Source organism: Rhipicephalus microplus, chromosome 9 (assembly GCF_043290135.1).
Source record: "Rhipicephalus microplus isolate Deutch F79 chromosome 9, USDA_Rmic, whole genome shotgun sequence".
NCBI classification, from domain to species: domain Eukaryota; kingdom Metazoa; phylum Arthropoda; class Arachnida; order Ixodida; family Ixodidae; genus Rhipicephalus; species Rhipicephalus microplus.
Genome location: NC_134708.1, coordinates 42,630,819 through 42,657,479, shown reverse-complemented (window position 1 = coordinate 42,657,479; position 26,661 = coordinate 42,630,819). Strand labels below are relative to the sequence as shown.

General features: G+C 48.8%; 1 protein-coding gene across 1 annotated transcript; it reads left to right on the top strand.

Annotated features, from left to right (window-relative positions):
* Nucleotides 1-12,891: 12,891 nt before the first annotated feature.
* LOC119163762 (neurotrophin 1) lies at nucleotides 12,892-17,383 on the top strand. The gene is made up of 4 exons (XM_037415829.2): nucleotides 12,892-13,085; nucleotides 13,661-13,944; nucleotides 14,907-15,170; nucleotides 16,986-17,383. The coding sequence occupies exons 1-4, from the start codon at nucleotides 13,041-13,043 to the stop codon at nucleotides 17,164-17,166; spliced, it is 774 nt and encodes a 257-aa protein (XP_037271726.2). The 5' UTR covers nucleotides 12,892-13,040; the 3' UTR covers nucleotides 17,167-17,383.
* Nucleotides 17,384-26,661: the final 9,278 nt, after the last annotated feature.

Below are 26,661 nucleotides of genomic sequence, written 5' to 3'. Positions count from 1 at the left end.
TATCTATCTATCTATCTATCTATCTATCTATCTATCTATCTATCTATCTATCTATCTATCTATCTATCTATCTATCTATCTATCTATCTATCTATCTATCTATCTAGTCGCTTACGCCTGGGTGCTCTCATGATCATCCTCTTAACTTTTCGTGAACCAAAATTAGTATGGGAGCGTAAGATGGTTTGACGAATATGACGCACTGGTAAGCACTTGAATGTCACAATCCCATCGCGCACCTCATCAAACGCTTCCCGCCAGATGGCCGCGGGTTTGTGCCACAAGTGATTGACGCTGAGTATCCGCCCAGGAACGACGAGAACACATCGGCAATATTAACGCATGCGTGTTGAGAAAAACCCGACACTGGCAGCGTTGACCCGACGAATGTAAAGAATTATAATTGTCAGGGTCTCAGCATGAATCAAACCCAAGCATTCTGTGTGGCAACCAAACATTCTACCACAGAGCCACGCCAGATCTCGGAACTACTTTTCATATAGACCCTGTAATGTTCGTGATACGTCAATTATGGTTGCAATGTTGTATATCCATTTTTATAAACATTACATATGTATTCATACGATGCAGCTGTCACGTCGGGTTAACTTCAATTGTAGTTAGGTGCCATGCGCTGAAGTTGGTTTATGTAGCAGTGTCCCGTGTTACAGTCTTCGCGAGCACCAGCACTTCACATCATAAGCTTACCGCTTCTGGTGTTGCTAACACATTGTTCAAGTGCTGACTACTGGTTATATAAACATCTGCAACTATTCAACATATATCGGTGCATGCAACATTTATTTAGCGCAATTTCATGACATGTCACTGATAAAAAAAATGCTGCAGGGTCACCCTCCCTCCGCATGCTTCTCGTACCGTCGACACCGAAGTGTGGTGGTTCTTGGGCCCTCATACGCAGTGAAATCCATGACAAGTACAAGAAAAACATTTGTGGACTTCACACAAGACAATCACAACACTGTGGATATCTGTACAACGCACTGGATTTTATAGCTCAGTTATACAGTCCCTAGGTCTACGCGCACACGAGTAACCGACGCGTCCTGACTGCTCGGAAGCCTAATTTCGAGTGCCACTCACGCTCCCGCTGAAGACGATGGCGTCGACGACGCAACCTCGCCACGAGAAGGTTGCCAAGTACACGGGAGCTCACGAGAGCTCATCAACTGCTCGTGCTGGACCAAGCGGCCCCACGCTGAGACCGACGCAACACCGAGGTCGCACCTTCGCGGTTGTGTCGGACCGGCTCCAACGTGGCACCATGGCCACGATATCGGTGACTGGTTGGGCCGTACCCGAGTCTGGACAGGATAAGCCGCTCGCCCTGGCCCGCACACTCGTCCGCCACAGGAACCGCATGTCGGGCCCGGCCCGGAACGCCACAAGCCTCAGGAATGCGCCACGCTGGTCCCGGCTGGGTTGGTGACACCGGCTCATCCGTTCGGTCCCCTGAGGTCCAACGCCTAGCGCTCTTGCTAGCTGGCCACGTTCTTCCTCTACCCGTCGCTGTTGTTTTCCTTTGCACATGGCTCGTACCCAAAGGAGGGGATTGACCGATCATAAAGTGAAGCTCACGCACTCACGTTCATCTGACCCCGCGCACACCTTCGTCTTCATCGGTTGTTTTTCGCTGTCAATATCACTTCCAGTTTCGGTTTCTTACCACCATGCTACGTGGGATCTGCCTTTTTTTTTTCAAGCTCTACGTGCTACGTAAACTCAAGCTGAGGTATCATCGGGAGACCTTTCATATCGGCCACGTGCACCATATTACAGTTGTCAACTCCACGCGAAAGCCACTGCAGAACACCTCGTAAATTAAGCCGACTCACCATAATGAGTCAACTGTCTTATTGTGATGGCAATTATATGGACTCTCTCGGCTGGATTTTTCCGCCGGCGTCCCTTATGTAAATGCATCTATATATGAAAATACAAGAAAGAAAAAAAAAGACCCAGTAAAAGACTCCGGCGCGCGGAATCGAACTTCCGTCCTCTCAATCGTGAGTGCGATGCATTAACCACTAAGCCACCGAGGAACTTTTTTTTCTTTATTGCCTTCTTGACTACAGGTTAAGCTAATATGACAATCACTATCACACGTGTTTCATGCGTGATAACGCGTCAAACAAAGATATTACATCTTCAACACAGTCGGTAGTCTTATACACATCTCGCACTTTTATAACAGCTTCCACGAAACACTCATTAACGGATAGAACTCTCACATCACAGTGTCTGTACGATAGCATACTACGCCAAACGGAATGAAGACCAAGTAAAAATATAACATCCAAATTTTGCACAGAACTATCACAAGGCAAAAAACGAATTCCATATGAAGTAAGAGGTAAATCTTTTTTTAAAGTCCTTTGTAAAATGTCCCAAAAGAAAATAGCGTTCTTACAATCAATAAACACATGTTCAATGGTCTCAGGTTTGTTACACAGGAGACAGCTGCTTCCCCATGGTACATACATCCCTCTCTCTTCAAGCCACGTTTTTACTGGCAAGGTTCCCGTATGAAGTTTAAAAAAGAAGGTTTTCACACTGGGTGGTATACACATGTTTTTCACTCACTTTAGTACGTCATGACCATATGATTTTTCATACTTTGAACGGTACAGGGGCACAGGAAAAACATTCTATATTAGGTCTTTCACCTGGAGCTCTACGTGGGAGAGAACATCTAGAACTAACTTGTTTCGGCGAGTTAAGCAAGGAGGGTTGTCTCTGTGCCATCTGTTTCTTAAACAAGTAATATCACGTTTCCTGCTCATTAGAGACCAGAGAGACTCTTGTTTACGTTCTTTATTTCAAACAACGCTGTTACACCACATGCCTGACTTCTTTGTATCTTCAGACAGGCGAGAACGACACACCTTGTCACCGTTTTTGCGCGAAGTTGTGTTCTCATATCGTTTCTTAAGGGCGAGGTTTTCGATAGATTACCTAACTAATGTGGAAAGAAAGAGCCACCGAGGAACGTGTCTTTCACCATTCAAACGGCAAGCTATTTATATATACCACTTACCGCTGCTGACGGGCACCTCGGAGGGGGGATTATTGTGTTTGCAGCATAATCAGCAAAATGGAATGGCGCAATAAGCACGCGTCGCCACCTCGCTCTGCGGCACGCGCTTTCATCTCCCACGCGTACTTTGCCCCGTTTAGAAGGTGGGAGCAAGGGTCCTTCGCGCACCCTTATATAGCAGTGGGGAGGAAGGGAGGATTTTACATCTTGACAGGCCTCGGGCTTTACCTGGAACGACTGTGTTGTAGTTACCGGGCGCACAAAAGTAACTGCAATTATTGCAGCCTCCGTTTGCGAAAAGCGCGCGCTTTTCAGACACAGCGAAGGTATAACTAAGACGTTTAGTCGCGTTCATCTGTACCTGTGAGTACGTTTCGGGTGGAATTTGTGCGTGAGAAACGCTGGGCACGTTTCGATCTGCTTTGCATTCTGCGCGTGACCTTCCAATTTATTGCTATCACGTTCATTGCTTCGCTTTTGCGGCAAAGCTGTGACAGCGAAAGCACCAATGACACAGTGGGTTTCGAACCCGGGTCCGCTGGGTGCCAGCCCAGTATTGTTCCACTGAGCTACACCAGTGCTTGTGACTTGTTGGCAAACTTGCCTTAGGCAGGCAAGTTTGTCGAGAAGGGAAATATTGTCGGGAAAGCAATCGCGTTAATACGACTTATAAAGTGTTTTAAAACAGCGAAAGAACAACCAGTCGTCGCACAATGCCAATAGCATAACGACTGCTCTGTCCAATGCTCCAACCCATTAAAAAAGCTTGTTTTTGCTCAGCCATTAACTGTGGTGCACACCGACTTCAGCCATAATTCTTCATCATCGTCCGTCACTGCATGAACAATTGGTACAGCATTCCTTGCAAGTGTTCAGCGCATGCCACGTTTCTCCGAAGAATGACGAAAAATAGCATAGCGAATGCCAGCCTAACACCCAAAAAATTTCTTATTAATGCCCTAGTGGGTATCAAGCAAGTGTGCTTGCAGTAGTTATCTAATGAGCGTTTTGAAAAGGCACTGAAAGGCCACTCTTCTAGCTTTCGCTGAGACCTGTGCTGCGCCTTCCGAGCAGGCCTGGCGTGTTTTTTTTTTTTTAAGAAAACGATGTTTAGCACTGTCTTGCTAGGACATGTATGCTGTGCAGAATCTACACGTGCCGCTGTTCTCAGAGGCACGTGAATATCTGTGTTTGTTGAGACTATAGTGAGCTAACGAGACCCGCGCGAGCCAATACTAAGTCTCGCGTACATGGTCTCGCCAACAAAAGCAGCATTAGCCAAGTATTCAAAAGAAAAGCTGTCACAGTAAAATGGTTGCTTGACCTGTGCGATGTTCTGTAATCTCTTCAGTCATAAACACAAATTTTGTGTGCGTGTTGCTCAGATAAAAAGAAAAAAATCGCAGCATATCCACGAGGTGAATGATGACGAGTGGGGCGAAGCGGACGGAGGGACGCACGGACTGACGGAAGCTTTGCCCCAATGATCATAAACTCCATGGATATGCTGGGACACCATTTATATTGTCATGAAATGCAACTGGCTACCACGACGACTATGACGACACGGGACATAAGAACCACGGCGTAAGGAGCTTCGCCTCTAAAAACAAATGAGACCATTTTCACTATACTATGGAAATGGAAGCCAGCGAAGCAGTGACTGTGGTGGGTCTGGTATAGCAAATATCGCTATAAATAGTAAACGTTATAATTATTGCGAATATTCAGTGTATAAAGACAAATTCCAAGTTCCAGATGTTTTCTTTGCGCGTGACGCATGTTATATCGTAAGCGGCGGTCTCAGAATGAGACACTGTAGTGCAGAGTATACTCTTGAGAGTATACAAAATGGCATGACGGTCGTTCCTCATGCACGTGACCTTGTCGTAAAGCATCTTAAATTGAGAATCAGTAGCACTACGGCTTGAACAGAAAACAAGCATGTGCGAAAAATACAGTCAGAGAAGTAACGCAACAAATTTCTGAAAGCGCTTGCTCATATAAAGTAAAGTGTACTCCATGCTTAGAGAGGCCCGAATGTTGATAATAATGCCCACACGCTAAATAATGGTGTACTCACTGAGGAGAATTAAGTTGTTGCGAGTGAATTGATCAGATCAAACTACCTAGTGTCCATCACATTATTTCCCATGCGTAAGTTTCTGATTTGCGCCGCCGCTCTCCTTCGCGCGTCTTCCGCATCCTTCAGGAAGTGATAGAACTACACGTTGCCATCTTTCCATCGTGATCCCACGCATTGCGGCACACTTCAACGGCCTTTTAAAATCACTACGGCACACATCGCAGCCCGCGAATGCGACAACTGGGCATTCCCGTACGAGATCCGAGGCACCTCGCCACTCTACAAAAGAAGCAGAGGCAAGAGAACCCGTACCACTAACATATTGCCGCGTGCATAGCTGCATTTAGCGGCGAGATAGCAACGACAACGAAGAAGGCGGTTTTGCTCGAGAGGCGCAGCGCAGGCAAGTGAAGAAGACGACAATCCTAGCGGCCTTCTCTGAGAGCGTCTCTATAAGTTCCACTGTCCGTGTTTTTAAATAAACCCCCTGTAATTTACAACCCGCGACACTGGTGGAGGTGCTGGGTACTACCACCTCATGGTCAGCACCCCTGTGAGAAGCCCCGAGTCCAGCCCTACGAGACAGCCACGCGTGGAGACGCCGGTGCACCGCTCAAGCCGTCGCCTTCGAGGTCTTCAACCGGAATTTGGCCTTTTAAAGGGAGCAACACTTTCTACAGCCACCCCTACTCAAGAAGTGGCAAGGAGTCCTGCACAGGTGACGGTTCAGAATATGCGCATTCCTGAACCATTTCACGGCCGGCCGAACGAAGATGCGCAAGACTGGCTTGAGCAGTTTGAACGGGTAGCTAAATCGAACTACTGGAGCCTCGAGGGGAAGCTCTTCCACGTATACTTCGCCCTTGAAGACGGCGCGAAGACGTGGTTTATAAACCGGGAGGCAACATTGACGACATGGGAGGAGTTTTGTCGTCGGTTTCTTCACACCTTCGGTAACGCGGACCGACGCGAAAACGCACAACGCCTTCTTGAAGGACGCACCCAACAGCTGCATGAAAGCGTCGCCATGTTTGCTGAGGATATGGTGCGTCTGTGCCACCGCGCGGACCCCAACATGCCCGAGGCTCGAAAGCTAAGCCATCTCATGAGGGGCGTCAAATAGCAGCTATTTGTTGGTCTTGTGCGCAATCCACCGACAACAGTGGACGAGTTCACCAGGGAGGCCACCGCAATATAGCGTGCGCTGCAGCAACGGTACCGACAGTCTGATCGCCCGGCCACCGGCGCAGCTGCAGGCGCCGCCGCACTTACCGCAAACGACGAGTTTTCTCTACGCCACCTGATTAGACAGATCGTGCGTGAGGAGATCGCGAAGGAGAACGCAAAATACACATTGCAGTCACAGGCACCCCCGCAGCAGGAGTCCACGGTAGCCTCCGTCGCTGAAGTCGTTCGCCATGAACTTCGACAAGCGTTTGCCTCTCCTCAGCAGTATTCCGCTCCACCGCACCGTCCGAACTCGTGCACCTATGCAGACGCTGTGCGTCGTCCATTGGCTCCAGAAGTATCCTACCAGCCGAACGGATACAGCTATGCAGACGCTGTTCGTCGACCCACGCCCATGCCAGCACCGCAGTACCTCGAGCCGTATCCTGTGGCAGCCTGGGCTCAGCAGGATTCTGTCAGGCGACCCTATATGCGGAAGACCGACATATGGCGCACTGCGGATCGCCGACCACTCTGCTACAACTGTGGAGAGCCAGGGCACATTTACCGTTTTTGCCCACATCGCCGAGCTGAATACCGCGGTAGTGCACCTGCAGCTACGCGCCGACAGTTTGACGAAAGCCATGCCCACATCGACGACGACCAGGCTGGCAGGCGGGAAGGCTCTTCTACCTTCCGGACGCGCTCACCATCCCCGGCTCGCTTTGGTTCACCAAGCCGCCGTAGTTTTGCCGACGCCGTCAGAGGTCGGTCTCCCAGCCCACGGCGGGGAAACTGAAAGCAGCGACCTCTGGGGGGAAGGTTGCAAGCCGTCGAATTGCCGAAAATCCCCCACTGCTGCCGAAACACGTGAGAGACGACGATGAAGACTCCGCCGAGAAAACTGTGACTGCCGACCTCGCTGTGACGATTGACGGCGTTGAAGTGACAGCCTTAGTCGATACGGGTGCAGACTTCTCCATAATGAGTGAACGATTGGCAGACGAACTTAAGAAAGTCAGGATGGAATGGACGGGCCCATATATCCGAAATGCTGGAGGCCAGATAATGACTCCCACCGGAAAATGTACAGCAAGACTCACAATTGAGAATGCAGCTTTTGTAGCCACATTTCTGATCCTACCGGAGTGCTGCAAACCTACGATACTGGGAATGGACTTTTTAAGAGAGTACGGTGCTGTGGTTAACATACGCGATGGTGTGATCACATTCGCCGCTGACAAGACTGCGACCCAAGATCGAGACCAAGAACCCAGGGTGTTACGTGTGGTTGACGACGACGTCTGCGTGCCACCACTGTCTTGTAGTCTTGTTTCTGTGTGTTGTGACGTGAACTGTAATGAAGACGCCATAGCCGAACGCATCACTGCCCTTCTTTTTCGCCAAGGCATCGCCATCGCTCGCGGCATCGTCAGCTTAGTGGATGGGCGCGCAGAGGTGCTTCTGACCAACTTCACGAATGAGCGCCGGCACATCGGTAAAGGCACGGCTGTGGCGTACCTCGAAGAGCTCGACTACTCTCACGACTGTCTTCTGATGCAAGGGGAAGCCACAGCTCAATCACCTCCACATACACCACCAGTTGATATCGGTCCGAGTCTAACACCGACTGAAAGATGCCGTCTTATGGAGCTGCTCGACCAGTTCAAGGACTGCTTCTCATCGACATCACGAGTGGGTCGAACGCCTCTGACTAAGCATCGCATCATTACGGAAGACACAGCAAGACCGATCCGACAGAACCCATATCGCGTTGCTCAGAAAGAACGTGAGGTAATCCAGCAGCAAGTCAAGAAGATGCTAGAGGATGATGTAATCCAATCATCGAAGAGTCCTTGGGCATCGCCAGTGGTTCTCGTGAAAAAGAAAGATGGCAGCTTGCGTTTCTGCATCGATTATCGTAAGCTGAACCATGTTACAAAAAGAGACGTTTATCCATTACCACGGATTGATGACTCTTTGGACAGGCTACGGCATGCGCGCTACTTCTCGTCAATGGACTTTAAAAGTGGATACTGGCAAATAGAAGTGGATGAGCGCGACCGAGAAAAGACCGCATTCGTGACGCCAGACGGGCTTTATGAATTCAAAGTCTTCCCTTTCGGTCTATGCTCAGCCCCAGCCACGTTTCAGAGACTAATGGATACGATTCTGTCCGGCCTGAAATGGAAAACATGCCTTGTGTACCTCGACGACGTGATCGTTTTTTCGGCCACGTTTGAAGAGCATCTAAAGCGGCTACTGTCAGTTCTTCAAGCCATACGGTCCGCTGGGCTCACACTCAAACCGGAAAAGTGCCACTTCGGCTTCGAAGAACTCCAGTTCCTGGGACACGTGATCAGTCGCGAAGGTGTGAAGCCTGACCCAGATAAAACGGCAGCCGTCGCAAAGTTCGCAAGGCCTGTTGATAAGAAAGCGGTCAGGCGTTTTCTGGGTCTCTGCGCCTACTACCGGCGATTTATAGCAGGCTTTGCACACATCGCCTCTCCACTCACCCGCCTTACAAGGGAAGACATTGCATTTGTATGGGGTGAAGAGCAAGAAGCTTCGTTCAACGAGCTGCGACAGCGTCTACAAACTCCACCTGTCCTCGCTCACTTCGACGAGAATGCACCAACAGCCATCCATACAGACGCCAGTAATGTGGGCCTAGGTGCTGTTCTTGTCCAATGCCAAGATGGTATGGAGAGAGTGGTCGCCTACGCTAGCAGAACGTTGACACGCGCCGAGTCTAACTACTCAACAACGGAGAAGGAGTGTCTGGCCGTCGTCTGGGCAGTTGCGAAGTTCCGCCCGTACTTATATGGTCGCGCCTTCCAAGTCGTAAGCGACCATCATTCTCTTTGTTGGTTGACCAACATGAAAGACCCATCTGGACGTTTAGCACGATGGAGCTTACGGCTCCAAGAGTACGACATGGCCGTAGTTTATAAGTCCGGAAGGCAGCACTTAGACGCCGACTGTTTGTCAAGGTCTCCGATTGAATCACCGGCTGTAGAGGATGATGATTTCCCAGGTTTTTTAGGAGTTGTCGATGCAGCTATCATTTCTCGACAACAACAAGATGATCGGGAGCTCAACTCGCTTATAGAATTCTTGAACGGACGGGCCGCCAATGCACCAAGATTGTTTTCGAAGAACTTATCGTCATTCTGTTTACAGGACGGAATTCTGTACAAAAAGAACTTTTCGTCAACAGGTATAAGCTATCTGCTGGTAGTTCCTGGAGCTCTCCGCAGGGAAATATTACAAGCCTGCCATGACGAAGCCACTGCGGGCCACCTCGGTTTCACAAGAACACTGACACGCATCAAAGAAAAATATTACTGGCCAAGAATCGCAGCAGAGGTTAAAAATTACGTACGAACATGCATTGATTGTCAGCGGCGCAAGGTACCACCTGACAAACCCGCTGGGCTATTACATCCTGTGCCCGTGCCAGAAACGCCGTTTTCTCAAATCGGAATGGATCTGCTGGGCCCATTCGCAACATCGGACAGCGGCAACAAATGGGTCATAGTAGCGACGGACTACCTCACCCGATACGCGGAGACCAAGGCAATCGCGAGTGGCACTGCAGCTGAAGCGGCCCAGTTCTTCATTGAGAAAATTGTCCTGAGACATGGTGCTCCAGCTGTCGTCATAACAGACAAAGGCACCGCGTTTACAGCCGAGCTTTTGCGCACTGTGCTTACGCTCAGTGGCACAGCGCATAGGAAGACGACTGCTTACCACCCACAAACAAATGGGCTCACAGAACGACTTAACAGGACAATCGCTGACATGCTTTGCATGTACGTCGACGTGGAACACAAGAACTGGGACCGAATATTGCCGTACATCACATTCGCGTATAATACGGCACGCCAGGAAACAACAAAAATGACACCGTTCGCGCTAATTCATGGCAGAGAAGTTACGACAATGCTTGACGCCATGCTGCCTTACGATTGCAATGATTCAGAGACAGACGCCGCAGACTTCACTGAGCGCGCCGAGGAAGCAAGGCAGCTTGCCCGCGTCAGAATATTGAACCAGCAGCAACTTGACGCCCAACGGTACAACCTTCGCCATCGATTCGTCATATATCAACCAGGAGATAGAGTCTGAGTTTGGTTTCCTGTACGACGAAGAGGCCTCTCAGAGAAACTCCTACGTCGATACTTCGGACCCTACAAGGTTTTGCGCCGTCTTAGCGACATGACTTACGAAGTCGTGCCCGACGCCTCCTCCTGTTCGAAACGTCGCCAGCATCTGCCTGAGACAGTGCACGTGGTCCGCATGAAACTTTACCACTCTCAGTGATGTAAACACCCGCTGGCTGCATCTCTACCTGTTGAGCATCGGGACGACGCTCACTCTGGCGGGAGGGTAATGCCGCGTGCATAGCTGCATTTAGCGGCGAGATAGCAACGACAACGAAGAAGGCGGTTTTGCTCGAGAGGCGCAGCGCAGGCAAGTGAAGAAGACGACAATCCTAGCGGCCTTCTCTGAGAGCGTCTCTATAAGTTCCACTGTCCGTGTTTTTAAATAAACCACCTGTAATTTACAACCCCCGACATGCATTACTGCAACATTATCGGCTCGAACGCAGGTCATACCCTCCGTCACATCTAAAACTCACAAGAGACGAAGGCACTGACTACACAGGCGTCTTTAAAGCAACGCGTTCACCCATGGCGTACTATTGCACCATATGAGGCCAACGTTGCACAGCTACATCTGTCCTCACTGCAATGTGGCAGACACTCAGGGCACACCTCCTACTGCAGTGCAAAGTGAGCGTCCCAAGGCTACAAGTAGCAGCAGCAGATGCGGACCAAGACCTCCTCAGTGAAGCGTGGGAGGTGGCGATCTCCCAGCAGGACCTGGTCGAGCAGCGTCAACTCCTCGCTCGAGCCCGGCAGGCTGTCCAGGCCAAAGAGTTCCTGGAATAAGGTACCCTCCCACCTTCACTGACAAGCTTAACTCAATAAATGTTTTCTCTCTCTCTTTCTTTCTTCTTTTCCGGCGCTTGCTTGCCGCATAGCGAAAATAAAGGAACTTTATGCGGCCGCTTATGAACGCGCGCAACTTGGTAACGTATCCCTTTTCAAGGTTGACCCTGCTAACGCCGTTTTCAGGCGCGGCCGCTGGGTGGCGACCGCTCAGTTGGAATCGCAAGCATGCCACTTTTATTTAACGAAAAAAAATTGCTGCTTTAGTCGAGCTAATCAGTTCGCCGAAGGATGTTCTACACGTCTTTTGCCAGTGGTAAAGATTCACCGAAACCGAGCCATATGTAGATTCGGTGTAAAAATTAAGCAGATCCGCACTAGTGCCAAGCCTGAAGAAAATGTGGGGCTGGACAGCCGTCCTTATTGCTCTTCGGTTTCGTCTTTCTTGCCTCCTTTCATCCTTTTTTTTTTCAGACTTTTCTGTCTTGTTTTTCTCTTTATTTCTATTTCTTTCTTTATCTTTCAACCCTTTTCTTCTCTCTATTTCACGCTTGCTTTCTACTTTTTTTCTATACTTTCATACCTAGTTTTCCCTGCGTTTTGCCAAGCGATGACAGCATACGGAAGCCCAACCACTTAAAATGCTCCGCACTTAACAGTAAGCTTTAGTGTAGCGTATAAGCTAAGATAGCGTTCATTGCGGTCGTCCACTATTTCCGTCAGCAGGGGCCCGCAAAAGGTTAACGCAAGATGCAGCAGGGACAAAGCAGCAGGGATGCAGCTAACGTAAAGCTTTGCGTACTCTATTCTAAAACTGCCTAATATCATCATGAAGGCACTCGAAGAACAAGAAGAAGACTTCTTGGTGCAAGTGCGTGCACAATATGCTACAGATGAATATGACACATGTGGTTTTACCTGTGTTATTCCAAGCGATGACCGCTTACGACAGCATACGATAGCATGGCGTATTGCACTTGAAAAAAATTACGAATAAGCAACGAATCGGCAAGAGTTTGCAGTTTCGCACTTTATAACAGCCGGAAAGAGAAAGAAGGCAGAATATCCCTATAGTCAACGAGTAGTGTGCACACAGTGTAGGGCTCAACTACATACTTCCGACGACTCCAGTGGCACGGACAACTTGCCTTTTCGGGCCCAGAAGAGCCATTAGCGCTTCTCAGTCATGCTAGGCGAGTGGCGCAAGAACGTGAGGCCCTGTATTTGGGGCCACAACCAACATGCTCCCGTATTCCCCCTTCCCTACCCCTCCCCATAAAATATTTAAGTTTTGTTCTCCACCGCTTGTTTTCAAAAGGCCCGACCATGCGCTATATCAGCACGCCATCGCCACTTCCAGATGACGCCTTGAGCGGCAAGTCCACAAAGCAGGCCCACGAAGAAGGCCGCGTGCTTGAGCCGTCAGCTCCGAACGAGTACGCCCCCATGTGCCACTGCGCGCCTCGCGCATGTCTACGAGCGCGCGGAGTCTTCGCGTTCGCTTTCACCGGAATACGCACGCCCCTTCTACACCGTGGCGGCACAGCGAGGCGCGCAATTAGCGGTGCCGGTGGCATCCCGGCGACCGCAAGAAAACAAAGCTCGCCGCGCGGCGGTGGCCGCTCTCCCTTGGCCCCGTTCCGGCCCGGTGCTTCTTTTGTAGCGCGGGCCGCCTTAAAAACACCGGCGCCGGACCGCGCGTCCACTCGGGGCGCGTAGAGAGAAGCATCCGCGTGAACGGAGTTGCCGAGCGAGTCTCAAGCTTGTCACCATGGACACTCGGCGGAGGCCCAGTATTCCGCCACGGATAGGCACGGTGAGGACCCGGGCGGCGACGGAATGGGATTGCTCCTGACATCTCGTACTTTTGTTTACTGGAAGTGATACGCGCCAACACTTGTTGAGGACGTGGATGCGCCGGTGACGAAGAGTGCAGTTCCACTTACAGTCACAGAAGAAGCTATGTTGTCCACAAGAAGTAGCCTTAGCGGCTCGACAAGCCGTAGAAATACGAGGCGCTGATTTGCAGCTGTTAACAAGTGTAACTTGATTAGAACTTTAAAGAGAAGGGGGGAGGGTAGGGGACGCATTTTTGTGCGATGTCCTGTAAGATTATGTCCGGTTGCTAGACGTAACATGTCATATAGACATGAGCCTTTACACGTATAGTTGTTGCAAATACCATAGTTCTCGTCACGTAAAAAAGTATACAGTGCGGCCTTTATTTTCGTTGCGGAGCTGCGGTAAACTTATCCTTTTTCGCGTCATATTAATAGTATTGATTGCTATTAATAGATTGCTTCAGGTTCAGTTCCATTTACCCACTTGCTCCTTGATGCAAATGTAAATATCAAGCATACGCTGTTACACGATACAATATCCCCCGCATAGGCGCAGTTGATGCCAGCAGCGGCCGGTGCCCTCTGCCTGGCGCTGTTCTGGACCACCACTACGGTTTTGGGCTCTGAGTTCCCGCACCACCACGGTTCTGGCGGCGCAAGCGGAGTGGTGGTCCTGTACCACAAGGAACCTCCGTTCTCCAGTGACAGGCGCTTCTCCAAGGGAAAGACGTCTCTTGTGCCGGCGGCGTCCATCATTCCGTCCGGCTTCGTGCACGGCAGGCCCTCTTGCGCGAGGGACCTGGACTTGTGCGTGTTCAACCACGACTACCCAATGTGAGTGCGCTGGAACACACAGCCGCATGTGCCGTACGGGCAGTCGTACGTTTTTTGTGTGTTTGTGAGTGTGCGTACGTGTGTATACACACACAGACGTGGATACTTTCAGCAAAGGGGATAATCCTTCCCCACTCTAGCCGCGCCAAGGGTTGATAGGGGAGACAAAATACAGCAGCAGTTTATTTGTACGCTCATGTTGTATTTTCGGCAAGGAAGCAACCAGTACATGTTTACAGATGTGCATTCGAGACGTATGAGCCACCCCGTTGGGCTGTGAAAAGAATGCTTCCATTTTTTAATATTGTGACGCGAAACTAAGGAGGTCACAAAATGCCGAATGCACCAAATAAAGTGCTTATATGCATGTGCGCTCATGACTGCACTGTTCGTTTAGTCGTTTAAGAAACATGAAGGCAAAGTTGACTGCCCAACATAGCAGCATAGAAACCAACTTGAAAGGCAGTCTAGTGTGTACCGCATCATGCTTAAGCTGACACTATTTCCGTTTTTCTTTTTTGTTCCGAGATCGGCCGACGTTCGTACTCAGCGGGCTAAACACTCATCGCATGCTATCAGTTGCTTTCGAACCCGCGCAGTGTGTCGTGTAATCAACGACAGCCTAGTAATTGCCTAACAATCGAACAGAAAGAGCTAGTGGACTTATTCGACTGATAAGCTGAAATTGGGAACAAAACTAATCCCTTATTAGGCTTCTCGCGCCGAAGGAAACATTAAGCGGCACTAATTTTGCTCACTAGTCAATGTACAGGGAACCTGGACATGCGTCCAGGTATATTTACCGCTTATCCGGCATGTAGGAACGAAGGCACTGTCGATGTCAGTTAATGTCATCTACAAAGCCAGAGATATAAACAAAAAAAAGATATAGCTTCGAGTGTGTAGTCTTTGAACGCTTCTGATGACGTGGTGCTCAAGACAACATGCTTGTCCCGTTGCAGCGAGAAAGTGCAAGCGGTCGTGGACCGGTACTACAACCACATGTACGACCTGTACCACACGCTGTACAAGACGCCTCCGCACGAAGTCCAGTGGGTGGAGAACTACACGCTGGCGTTCGCCGCCGAGAAGCAGCACGGCAGCTTCGTGTGCCGCTCGGAGGCCGTGTACCTGCGCATCGGCTGGGCCAAGAACTGGAAGGGCCTCTGGATGACCGTCGTCAACACCGAGCGCTTCCCGCAGGTCACGCGCGTCGAGAAGTGCAAGTACGTATGTGCACGTGCGAACGCAAAAGCGTCCTTTCCACATTCTATCAGAAGCGCAATGACGAAGCTTCCTGTAGCCGTCCCATCGGCGCATCTCCCAGCCGCAGTGAATATTCTCGCGAAAACATCCTTTTCAGGTCGCACGTCTTGTGACGTGTGACGTAAGTGTGCTTTTCCATATTACAAAACACGGAATAGGCACTGTAGGCTGAGTGTCGCGTATACACACGGCGTCATGCAGATGGGGCGTCCCGAAGCAGTGCGGGCAACTGTACACATGGACTTCGCGTTTTAGAGGCGAAGCTCCTTATAGCGGCAGTCGTTCGTCCCTCGTAGCCGTTGTAGAAGTGTAACAAGTATAACATTTTGACCTCCAAGGTGGTGCCGGTGAGAGATTTCTTCTGTGCATTGTTGAACAATAATAGATAGTGCTCAATGTACGTGCCAATGGCTGCTAAGGGGGAATGAGAGACGGGAGAATTCGGCTTTTAGTTAACGCGCACGCTGCGAATTTTTTATTGTTCAACAGCGCACAGAAGACAAGAAAGGGTTGCTACGTTATACTCGCTGGGCGTAACCTCCTAGGTTTTAAAAAAAGATTTAGCGAGCGTTGGGCCGCAGTGCCATGAATACAGTGAACTAGTATATAACATGAACTCGAGGTGGTTAAATGTGGGAAGTAGACACGAAGCGCAAGCCGTAAGAAAGTGTGCGTGTGCCTCCTCTCGTTCAGTCCTTGGAATGTCCGCTGGATGGTGGTGCTTCTATATGAGGAATATATGATGAAAAGATGAGAGATCGTGGTACTTGGAGTGTTGAATAGGTGGACGAATGGACACACAGACATATGCATTGACGGACGCACGGGTGGCTGCACGAACGGATGGACGCATGGACGGACGCAGGAGCGGATGCATGGACGAAAGCAGGGACAGACGCACAGATGAACGTGCTGACGCACGAACAGACGCACGCACGGACGGATGGACGCGCGGGCGGCCACACAGACGCACGCATGGATGGATGGAAACAAGAACGAATGGACGGACGGATGCTTCGCCCCACTATCCATCATTCACTCCGTGGATATGCTGCCATTTTTTTTTTTGACGAGCGCGTCTTCTCGGCACGTGGTCAGCTTGGCCGCCAAATGACGGCGAAACGGTAGTCGCACGCTCCGTTCAATCGGAAGCGCGAGCGGAGCGAAAGATGCGTTCTACGTTCCGCTGCTTCTACGATCGTTCCGCGCTGGCGCTCTCGAGTTACTTCAACACGTTCGTGAAAATCGGCTAGCATATTCTCGTTTAGTCAGTCTCGGTCATCTGCCTTGCTGCTTCTTGGTCGTCGCGTCTGCTTTCATGACGTCATGCGTACATAATTTGCAGTGCACTTTGCAGGGACGGCGCCAGGATTTTATCACTGGAAGGGGGATGGGGGACATCCACGACAAGAATAAGGCTGAAAATAAAGGTGTGTTATGAATATACTTGCTCTTGGGGAGGCAGAGAGGGGTCAGGCAGAAATTTCGGAAAGCTCCAGCCCACCCATACCCACCACTAGTACCACTCCTGGCTGTTTGGCAGCTTAATTCATAAGCGGTCAAAGGCATACGCTCGATAGAGGAACTGTCCGCGTTCACGAAGCCAAACGTCAAATTTCTTTTTCGGCCCACGATACGCGAAGTTAAAGGATAAACTGAAAGCACCTGCTTACCTGCAATGTATTTTCACTGCCGCTGACACGATGCAATGTCGGCTCGGTTCCGTGACTCGATGAAGTCGTCATCACTTGTGGCGTGTTTCTGCTGTCTCGCAGGTACCGGAACAAGCCGTGCGACTACATGGTGCCCTGCTACAAATCGTCATGCAAGCAGCGCGAGATGCTCTTCCCGCTTATTGCAGTCAATCCTTACGATCCGGGGCAGAAGCCCCTCATCGACCTGTTTCCCATTCCCAGCGGATGCGTCTGCTACGTAGACGACTACCGGTTCCACTAGGTGCCGCTAGGGGACATCACGAACCTTGTTTTGTTAGAGTGCCTCGATGCGAGCATCGAGGCACGCATCGAGGCACCCTATGTTCTGTTAGAGATACTGTATATGCTACCTTTAGGTAGGGAGCATATACAGTGCCTCGATGTTTTGTTATCTGTGACATTCTGCTCGCAAAGCATGCGTCGAATCAAGAAGCAGATCATCGAGCGAAAAGGAGGCGTAACACTTACCGTTGTATGATCAAGTGATCAACTGAATAATGCATCTGATATGCTCGAATGGCAATGATTTCAAAGTGGTTCTGCAGTGCTATCTTAAACAGTTCAGAAGGTGAACCGCTTCGTTTCACGCGTGGGATTCGACAAAATCACTGTTTCACTGACGCAAGTGCAATCGTAGCCAAGCAAGCGGAGGCAAAACGAACTTGTTCACGTTTCAAAGCGGTGTATCATAACACCCCACGTGCTGTTTGTTGTGAATGTGTGGCTCGCTGTGGAATGTTCATTCGTAAAGAAGTACTAACATATTTCTAACGATTCATTTACTGTGTTTAATTAAGGTAAAGACCTCAAGACCATGTAAAGACACCTGAAGCCTGTGGTCCACTTAAGCGATTCGATGTCATAGCTCTTCCACATTTAGTTTTGGTTACGTTTCCCGGATTCTGCGTCGTGAGATCGTGATGACGATTCTGGGCACGTATGAGCAGCACGCTGCAACGTGTTTCTGCTCGCTCGATCGTTTCCTAGGCGGCGTTTACAAGCTTAGCAGCATAAGTGGTCGAGCGAGAGTCACAGCGAAGCATTGTTTTTCTCCTATACGTGACCAGATCAGAGAATACCTATAGGCAACCAGATTTTGTAACAATGACCGCACGCAGCGAAACTTTCTGGAAACGAAAATGAAGGTAAGGTTGTTTCGAGCGCTTTCAGACACCATAGTATTATTTACATGGTTTTGAGGTCCCACGCTTTCATCGACGTAAAATAAACATGATATGAAATAAAAAAGTAAAAAAAAAACTTTTCAGTACTCTGAAATTCATAGCTTGGGATGCACTCATATATACTGTATCTTTGCTGCATTACAGCGAACGTGAGGGTCATAGTGAAGACGCAAGTCAAAACAACCTCACACTGTTGTCTGCGCAATGCGCTAAGCATTGCTTTGTCAAGGAACAATACATAACCAGAACTTCACGTGTGAGAGATGTTACATGGGCTCTGGTCAAGCTCTATGTTTATCAAAAAAAAAAAGAAATGACAAACCATTATTACCAACTTCATTAGTTCTTGTGAATCACAGTGCAGATGATTTCATAATAGTTACGTATCTTTCTTCTTTTTTTTTACAAGATGCGACTTCTAATAGTGCTCATGTTCAAATGTTCTCTGTATGCCCCGTTGGTAGTGGACTGGTACCTGCGTAATGCATTGTTTTGCATTTATCGACAGTAATGTGCCGCTCAATGATACCACAAAGACTGGTGCAATGACTTGTTCTGCTTCCGGCCAGATGAAAGCTTTTTTCCACCATTCACAACAACAAAAACACAGTTTCGCCGCAAGGGCGATGCAATGAATGCGACAGCAATGAATCAGAATGTAAAAATAAAAAAAAAGAAAAGCTGTCTATCAACCAACTCCTTTAGGAAACGTGGCCACGCCGCAGCTGTGAGTGAAGTGACCGTACTTTCTATGGCTCCAGCGCAAACTTAGCATTCAAAACACAACACGCAGGAGGCTATGAGCCAGCTGCTGATCCCTTATAAAAGATACGCGAGCGACTACGCCCGGCCGGTTGATAATAGTAACGAATTTCCTGCATGCACGCCCCCCCCCCTCCCCTCCTCCGCCTGTTACCTTCTCCATGCACCCCTCGCGCAAGGCACATTTTATATACGCTTGAGCAGTTCGTTTACAGCGCGCCTGTGCTTTCACTCGCACACAGAACATACCACACGCGGAGAAATGCTGTCGATTTGGACTTAATACTGCACATGGCGGCAATTGCAATGGCAAGAAATGCACCTGGAATGCTCACAATTATAAAAAAAAAAGTTTGTTCTCTATTACACACTGCTGTCTCCCAGTAAAAGCCTAATAATTTATGCAGTATGTAAATAACCAACACGGAAAAATATCACTGCAGTCTGTGGGGTAACAGTCATGCAGTAACAGTGGCAATATACAAATGAGGACACATTCTACCACACAATATTCTAGTTGCCCACAAACCACCACAAAAAGAAAGAACTAAGTGCCATGAAGGGATCTATTAAACTACATCTGACATTCTATCATTAAAACATGCTAGGCAATATGAAGACAAAAAAAGTTCACCTAAACTCAAGTGCAGGATTACATCAATATTACTCAGATCACTGCACGTTGTAAAGAGACCAATTTATTTGCACAAGTATTACACCAGTTACGTTAGTTGAACCCCGACGTATTAAATCAGAAAAGGAAAATAAGATTGTTCAACACATAAAGTCAATACGGTACACGAGATATGGGCCTGCAAGTACGTCAACATAGTATGCTTTACAGCACTACACAACTGTGCTTCAATGATGCTTACTAAAGAAAATCGACATTAAAGAGGCCCTGCAGCATGCTTCTAAGTGGCCATGGAATGGATTGACTAAAGGAGCTTATTGGTCCCGCCGCGGTGGTCTAGTGGCTAAGGTACTCGGCTGCTGACCCGCAGGTCGCTGGATCAAATCCCGGCTGTGACGGCTGCATTTTCGCTGGAGGCGAAAATGCTGTAGGCCCGTTTGCTCAGACTTGAGTGCACGTTAAAATATCCCCAGATAGTCAAAATCTTCAGCGCCCTTCACTACGGCGTCTCTCATAATTATATGCTTGTTTTCGTACGTTAAAACCCACACGTCAATCAAAAGAGCTTATTACCTCACGAATTCACCGCTGCAAAAGCTTTCGGAATTCCCGTTCAGTATGAGCGGAGTTACAAAGATTTATCACATGCTGCAAACGCATTCCTTGTCTCGTACGGACGAAAGCGCTAGAATTAGGCTAAGCAGAGACGGATGACATGGAGGAAGGAAATGCGTCCCGAACGCCTCGTAACCTACAGTACTTTTCTCTCTCTCTCTTTGCTTCTTCGAACACGTGGCCTTCCAATGTGATCGCAAGCGCACGCCAAGGACTAGACGTGGCTTCCAGCGGTTAACGACCCAGCGCGCCATGCTCAAATAAGCCAATGGCTGATACTAGGCCTGGGACGTAGTAATTTTGAGCCAGTAGTACCTTCTGCAACACTACCTGTAGCGTCATTTGTCGAGAGGAGGAAGCGAGTTTTAGCTGACTTTGAACATTTATTGTAAATTCCACGCCGCGCACTGCGCTATAATATTTGATATACGCGTGTTCTCTGGAGCCTCGACTACCGATCGACGGCGTTTTCTGACCGTGCTTAAAAAAAGTCACAGCACTGCCGGAAAGGCAAAGCAATGAATGTGATAGCAACAAATTGTAGTGTCACGCGAAGAATGGCAAGCAGAAAGAAAAGTGTACCGCGTTGCTCGCGCACAAATAACGCACGCAACTTACTCACTGGTACAGATTAACTAGAATAAGTGTCTGAGTTGTTACTTACTTCGCTGTGTCTGAAAAGTGCGCCCGCCCTTTTCTCGAACGGAGACTGTGCAGCGAGTGCAGTGGCCTTTGTGCACCCGGTAATTATAACAGAATCGTTCCGGTGAAAGCCCAAGACGTACGTACGATTCTCCCCACAGCGAGATAAGCACGCGCACGCATAGTCGTCTACCGCCCCTCCTCCCCCGCTCCCCCACGGGTCAAAGTACCCGTGGGAGATTAACGCTTCAGCGCACGTCACCGCGTCTTGACGATCTGTTTAGATGGATGGATGGATGTATCCAACTGTGCCCTTTAGATCAGGCGGCTCATGCCACCTAGCCATAAAGTTAAGTACTATAACTATGTGTTGAAGGAATGAATTTCACTCGCATCTTGAATCTAGCCACCAATCAATTAACCTCCTCCTGGTTATTTCTATCCGTTTAAAGTCTCTTTTGCCTTTACTGTCCCTAAACTCCAATGCTTTGAAAAATTGCACGCCTATATCTTGAACTATAGGGTGGAGCCCTCTACAGAACATTATCAAATGTTCAGCCATTTCCTCCTCCTCTCCACACGCACTACATAACGTGCCTGTGCCTTCGTATTTGGCTCGGTATGTCTTGGTCCGCAATACTCCCGTTCTGACCTTGAATAGCAGGAAACTACCCCGAGAATCATCGTAGATCTTTTCTTTTGTGATTTCCTGCTTGAAAGTTCGGTAGGTCTTCAGTGATGATTTCGTAAGCACTCCAATCTTCCAAGTGTCCTTCTCAGTTTCCCTCACCTTCTTCTTAACCGATGTTTCCTTTCGGCTTGGTATTTTGCTGTTGTCTGAATACTTGCTTGGCAATTTTCGACTTCACTTCCTCCATTTAGTATGAACATCCTTCGCGTACAAGTAGCTCATTGCGACGCGCACTGATTGCGCCATCTCGATGGTAATACTAAAAACACGATAGCTACCCCGAGTTCGGTATCGGTAAGTGGACGATATAAATCGCTTGCCGTTTCAACGTTGAATGAGGTGCTCCTTCGTGGCTCAGTGGCTAACGCCACGCACTCACACGCAAGACGTGGCTGGGAGGATAGCCGCCGTGGTAGCTTAGTGGTTCGAACGCGTTATTCGAAGGTCGCAGGTTCGGTTCCTGCCCACGGCAAGTTATCTTTTCACCCACTTTTCTTTCTTCAAATTTACCTTACGATTCGGTCTAATTACCTCCCCTATAGACGGTTTCGCCAGAGCCTGCCGGTCTCTGGCAACATTGTGCGTTCACCGGGAAACCCCTCTGGAAACATCCGGTTAAGCTTGTTTTTGCGTGGTTTCAGTGTTTGTTGCTGGCCGCGGCTGCTTGTGTTCCATTGTTTTCTGCGGATAAAATGATTTCGATGAAGCGCTGGCAACTCGAGCACAGCTGTGTCAAGCCAGGATGCAGTCTACATGCCTGAATTAATTTTATATGCTAGTCAAAACGTTCCGTTGTCTGACCGATGACGATAGAAAGAGTGCCTGCATTGCAGCAATCACGCGAGAAAGCTGGATTCCCACCAAGAGCGCGTAGGTTTGTTCTGCCGATTTCATCAATGTTACGGTAAACCTCAGCTCAGACTAATGGCACATAGGTGATACTCAGACATTGGACTAGTTGAAGGCCCCGTTACCGGGAAGACATCAGTCACTCTCGTCTTCCATCCGTGGCAGATAAGTGTACTGACGCGGAAAATGGGTAGCAAAACGTGGAAGCTAACACTGAAAATGCATCGCAAAGGTGTTTATTTTATAGTTTGCGCTATATCGATGATGCGTTCTGTTCGAAACAAACCGGACATAATGTAGCCGCGCTTAACATTAATCGCCGCACAGTGTACGCCACGGTGTCCTCGTTTCGTTGTCGTCGCATTTGCTTTTTCGAAAGCGATGTCGGCGAGTCGGCTGTCATCTGTGCGAGCAAATGACTCATCGTGCCGCGACTGAAAATCACCGCATTCAAGCTCATTTATATTTTGGGTGTGAAGATGAACTGCCGGCTTAGGTAGGTTCAACTTGAAATTTTGGTTCATGAATAGCTTGCTCGTGAGTAAAACATAATAGTTCGCGTGACACTGCAGCCGTAGTTTACCTCATCACATCAGTAAATTTTATAATTTCTCAGTCACACGGACACTTCAAATTGCAAGCGATTCCGATCGCCGCTGATTTCTTTAAAATGTGCCTGGTGTGACATAGGTGCAGAAATAGGCGTTTTCTCCTGAGGTTGTGTGCTTAGACGAAAATACAAATATGTTCGGTGTTCAACAGGAGAAAGGTTTTCAGTTCTAGTCGAAAAGCTGAATTGAACAACTTCACTACTCTCCTACACATCGACGATGTGGGTGCGCTTTGAAGACGTGGACAGGAAAAAGACAGGTGTGTGTTGTCAATTCCCGGTCCGCGTCTTTAAAGCGCATTCACATCGTTGACATGCAGAACCAACTGGCCCAATTACGTTCGCTGAAAAATGTGTTCTGCAATCTATGCATTTTCTGTTTGTATAGGCACGGCCACTATCAAAGGTAAAATGGAGCAGGGGGCCGCGATCAACGGAAGACGGATATCTTGCGCGGCGCCCGTCGGCCACGCGAGCCGCGTTACCTGCAGCAGTGGCCGCACCTGTGCCTGCCGTATGCTACGTCGAGCCGCTTCATGTAGCCGCTAGACGTTGCTCCAAACACATCCCAAGGAATGCGCCAGAAATAATAGAGCCGAAAATTCAAACACACCGCGAAGACACCGCCAGAACCATTGAGAAAGCATTGCCGGAAGTGCCGTACCGGAAGTCAAGTGGGTTAGGCCGTTCGGCGCGAGCCGGTTTGTTTACAGACACCGAAACCGTCTATACTTTCCTTGGCATTATTGTCTGTTATATTTCAATAATTTATTGTCAAAACACGGAAAAACAAGCCCTTAAGTATACACTTCTTTGCCTTATTCATTAACGAGAATCTCGTACTGGCAGACTTAGTGCCTTAGGTTGTATACGAGGGACTATTGGTCAGCTGCCAGATCGTCATAAGTTCACGTGTTACGTGACGCCACACAGGCTCATAAAAGAGTGTGCCACATTTGCCGCCATGGCTACAGATGGCGCTGACTGACATTCCCACGTTTAAATTCACATATATACCTATCAAAGTGGCTGGGAGGATAGCCGCTGTGATAGCTCAGTGGTAGAACATCGAACGCGTTATTCGAAAATCACAGGTTCGGTTCCTGCCCACGGCAAGTTATCTTTTCACCCACTTTTCTTTCTTCACGTTTACCTTACAATTCGGTCTAATATACGCATCCTATGCTTTCCTTGGCATTATTGTCTGTTACATTTCATTAATATTGTGTCCAAACACGGGAAAACGAGCCCTTAAGTATACACTTCTTTCCCTTATATATAGATACGTATACATATACGGTGAATGACGGCGGTCACCGACGCCGGCAGCAAAATACAGCCGAGAGTGTCCATATAATTGCTATCCCAATAAAAGCACTGCAAGGCCCCGGAGCACAATTAAGACTGATGCTGCATGAATCACCAATTTCTGAAGACATATTACAATGGCGTGCGACGCATGTCGCAAATGCGCGACTCGTAAGACCCACTTATCAGCATTTCGGATTTCGTAGCGAAGATCACCGCGAGACTTGCGGTCGAGCATCGCGTACTTCAAAACGTCAGGAAATGCGGCCATGCACAGCGCGACTGCTCGGAGTCGTGGCTAAGCCTAACTCCGCTCACGGTGCTGATCAGTGTACGAGATCTACGAATCCGAACATCGTGCTATCAGACATGCGAAAGCGAAGACCCCGCAGTGTGCTTCATCTGAAGCAGGTAATTGCATCACCCAATGGCTTCTCGGAACCGCAGTTGCCCGTTTCACGCAAGCTCGTCGCGCAGCGATCGCTCGGAACACCGGTGGAAGCGGCTAGCAGTTTCTCATGTCGGCGCTCCCAAACGCACGATTAAGATGCTGCACGCCAATTTTGTTTTCATTTATCAACCGTTTTTACGGAAATTTCCTGTGCCAATCGAATCGAATAGCAAACACTATTCGAAATATATTCTAAAGTTCGAATACTCGCACGCGACTAATTCTTTCTTCTTAAGGAAGCTGTAGGTCTCCATCCTTCGACATTGAAGCATTTGACTACATCGGTGTGACGAGCTCAAAATGCTTGCAATTGCAGAGTTGGTGTGATTTTGTTCAACACTCTACCAATGAGTGTAGCCACATCAGTTTTATCAGATGAAGAAAAACCTACCAGAATGTGACGCTTTACAGAGCAAGTCAAGCAGGAGAAACTGATTGTTTCTAGTGCAGCCGATTGCTATCTCCAGTGAATAGAAGGACGGAAAAATGCAGACGGGGATAGCAGAAGATTAGGTGGGAATAGAGTTAATGTATACTGACACGGGATCGTGACGTGGCCGAAAGCAGGAGACTGGATGTCCATGTCAAACTGTTTTATTTGGACGAAGCTGAGCCCGGTAAAAGGAAAGTTGGATTACAGTATAGCAGGCTTGCACTGATAGCGGCGAACGGAGCGTCGGCCGTCGATCAACTGGCAAGCGGTGAAGCTCGTCGGCATTTTACACGTGTGGTCGAATATTCTAGCGTTATCGCTAGTGGCCAAGTAGGTTCCAGAATAATCTGTAATGTTCGCGAAGTGGGCGTGATCCTAACGAAATGATCTACCACAGGCCCTGATTCTCGAACACTGCAGGCCTGATTTGCGCTAAGAATTACGTACAGTGTAACAGCGCGATAACAAAACTGAGGAAGGAACGTGGCAATATGCTCCATTGTCTTAAGGTAGCATATACAGTAACTCTATAGGTGCAACAAAACTAAAAAAAATTCCGCCATATCCACGAAGTGAATGATAATGAGTGGGCGAAGCTCCGGAAGTAAACCTGGTAAACCATGAATCCTCTGTATATTTTGCCCACTCGATTTTATTACATCGCTCCCCCTAGCGTACGTCGCCACACTAAATCGAACGATTGCCTTCAACCAATGACACGCGCCATATGTGACATCATTCCTATTTTATAAGATCTCGCGTCTTTCGTCAACTACAAGTACCGCTTTCTAGTTTATAACATCTTGCATCTTTTCATCATCAGCTACAAGTACCACCATCTAGTAAACACTACAAGAACTAAACGAGAGGTGGCTACATACAGGAGAGGGTACCGCCATCTAGTGAACACTGCAAGAACTAAACTAGAGGTGGCTACATACAGGGGACGGTACCGCCATCTAGTGAACACTGCAAGAACTAAACTAGAGGTGGCTACATACAGGCTACAGGGGACGCACAGCCCACGCCCTAAGGAGCTTCGCCCCTAAAAAATTGCAGGCTTAGAATGTAAGCTGCTTGCGAAAGTAAAGTCGAAGGTAATTAGAAAAGAAATATACCATCTTGCGCTAAAGGGAACCATCTGTAGGTCCGAAGCAGCGGGCGCTAACGCTTACACTGGCGACGGCGTTGACGCTGTCGCTCATCATGGCTTTACACAGGAGAGAAACCTGGGGAGGCGCAAAGCTCGCAGTGATGAACCGGTGTTTCCTACTGGAATATGTCAATTGCTGCTCATGGACAATATGAGACAGAAGACTCCGATTGCACAGCGAGACACACAGTCCGCTCTTAGTTAATGCAGTCGCTGCAAATTTTTGTTGTTCAATGCACAGGAGAAATCACCCACCAGCACTACCGTGGGGCCAGTGAACGGTTGTGCAGCGCGAGCAGTCAGTTTTCCCAATAGAGAAACTCGTCAGCAGACACTGCCTACGCCGGCGTTGCGAAACACGAAAGGAGGGGATGGAAGCCGCATGCTCAAAGGGATACCTAGAA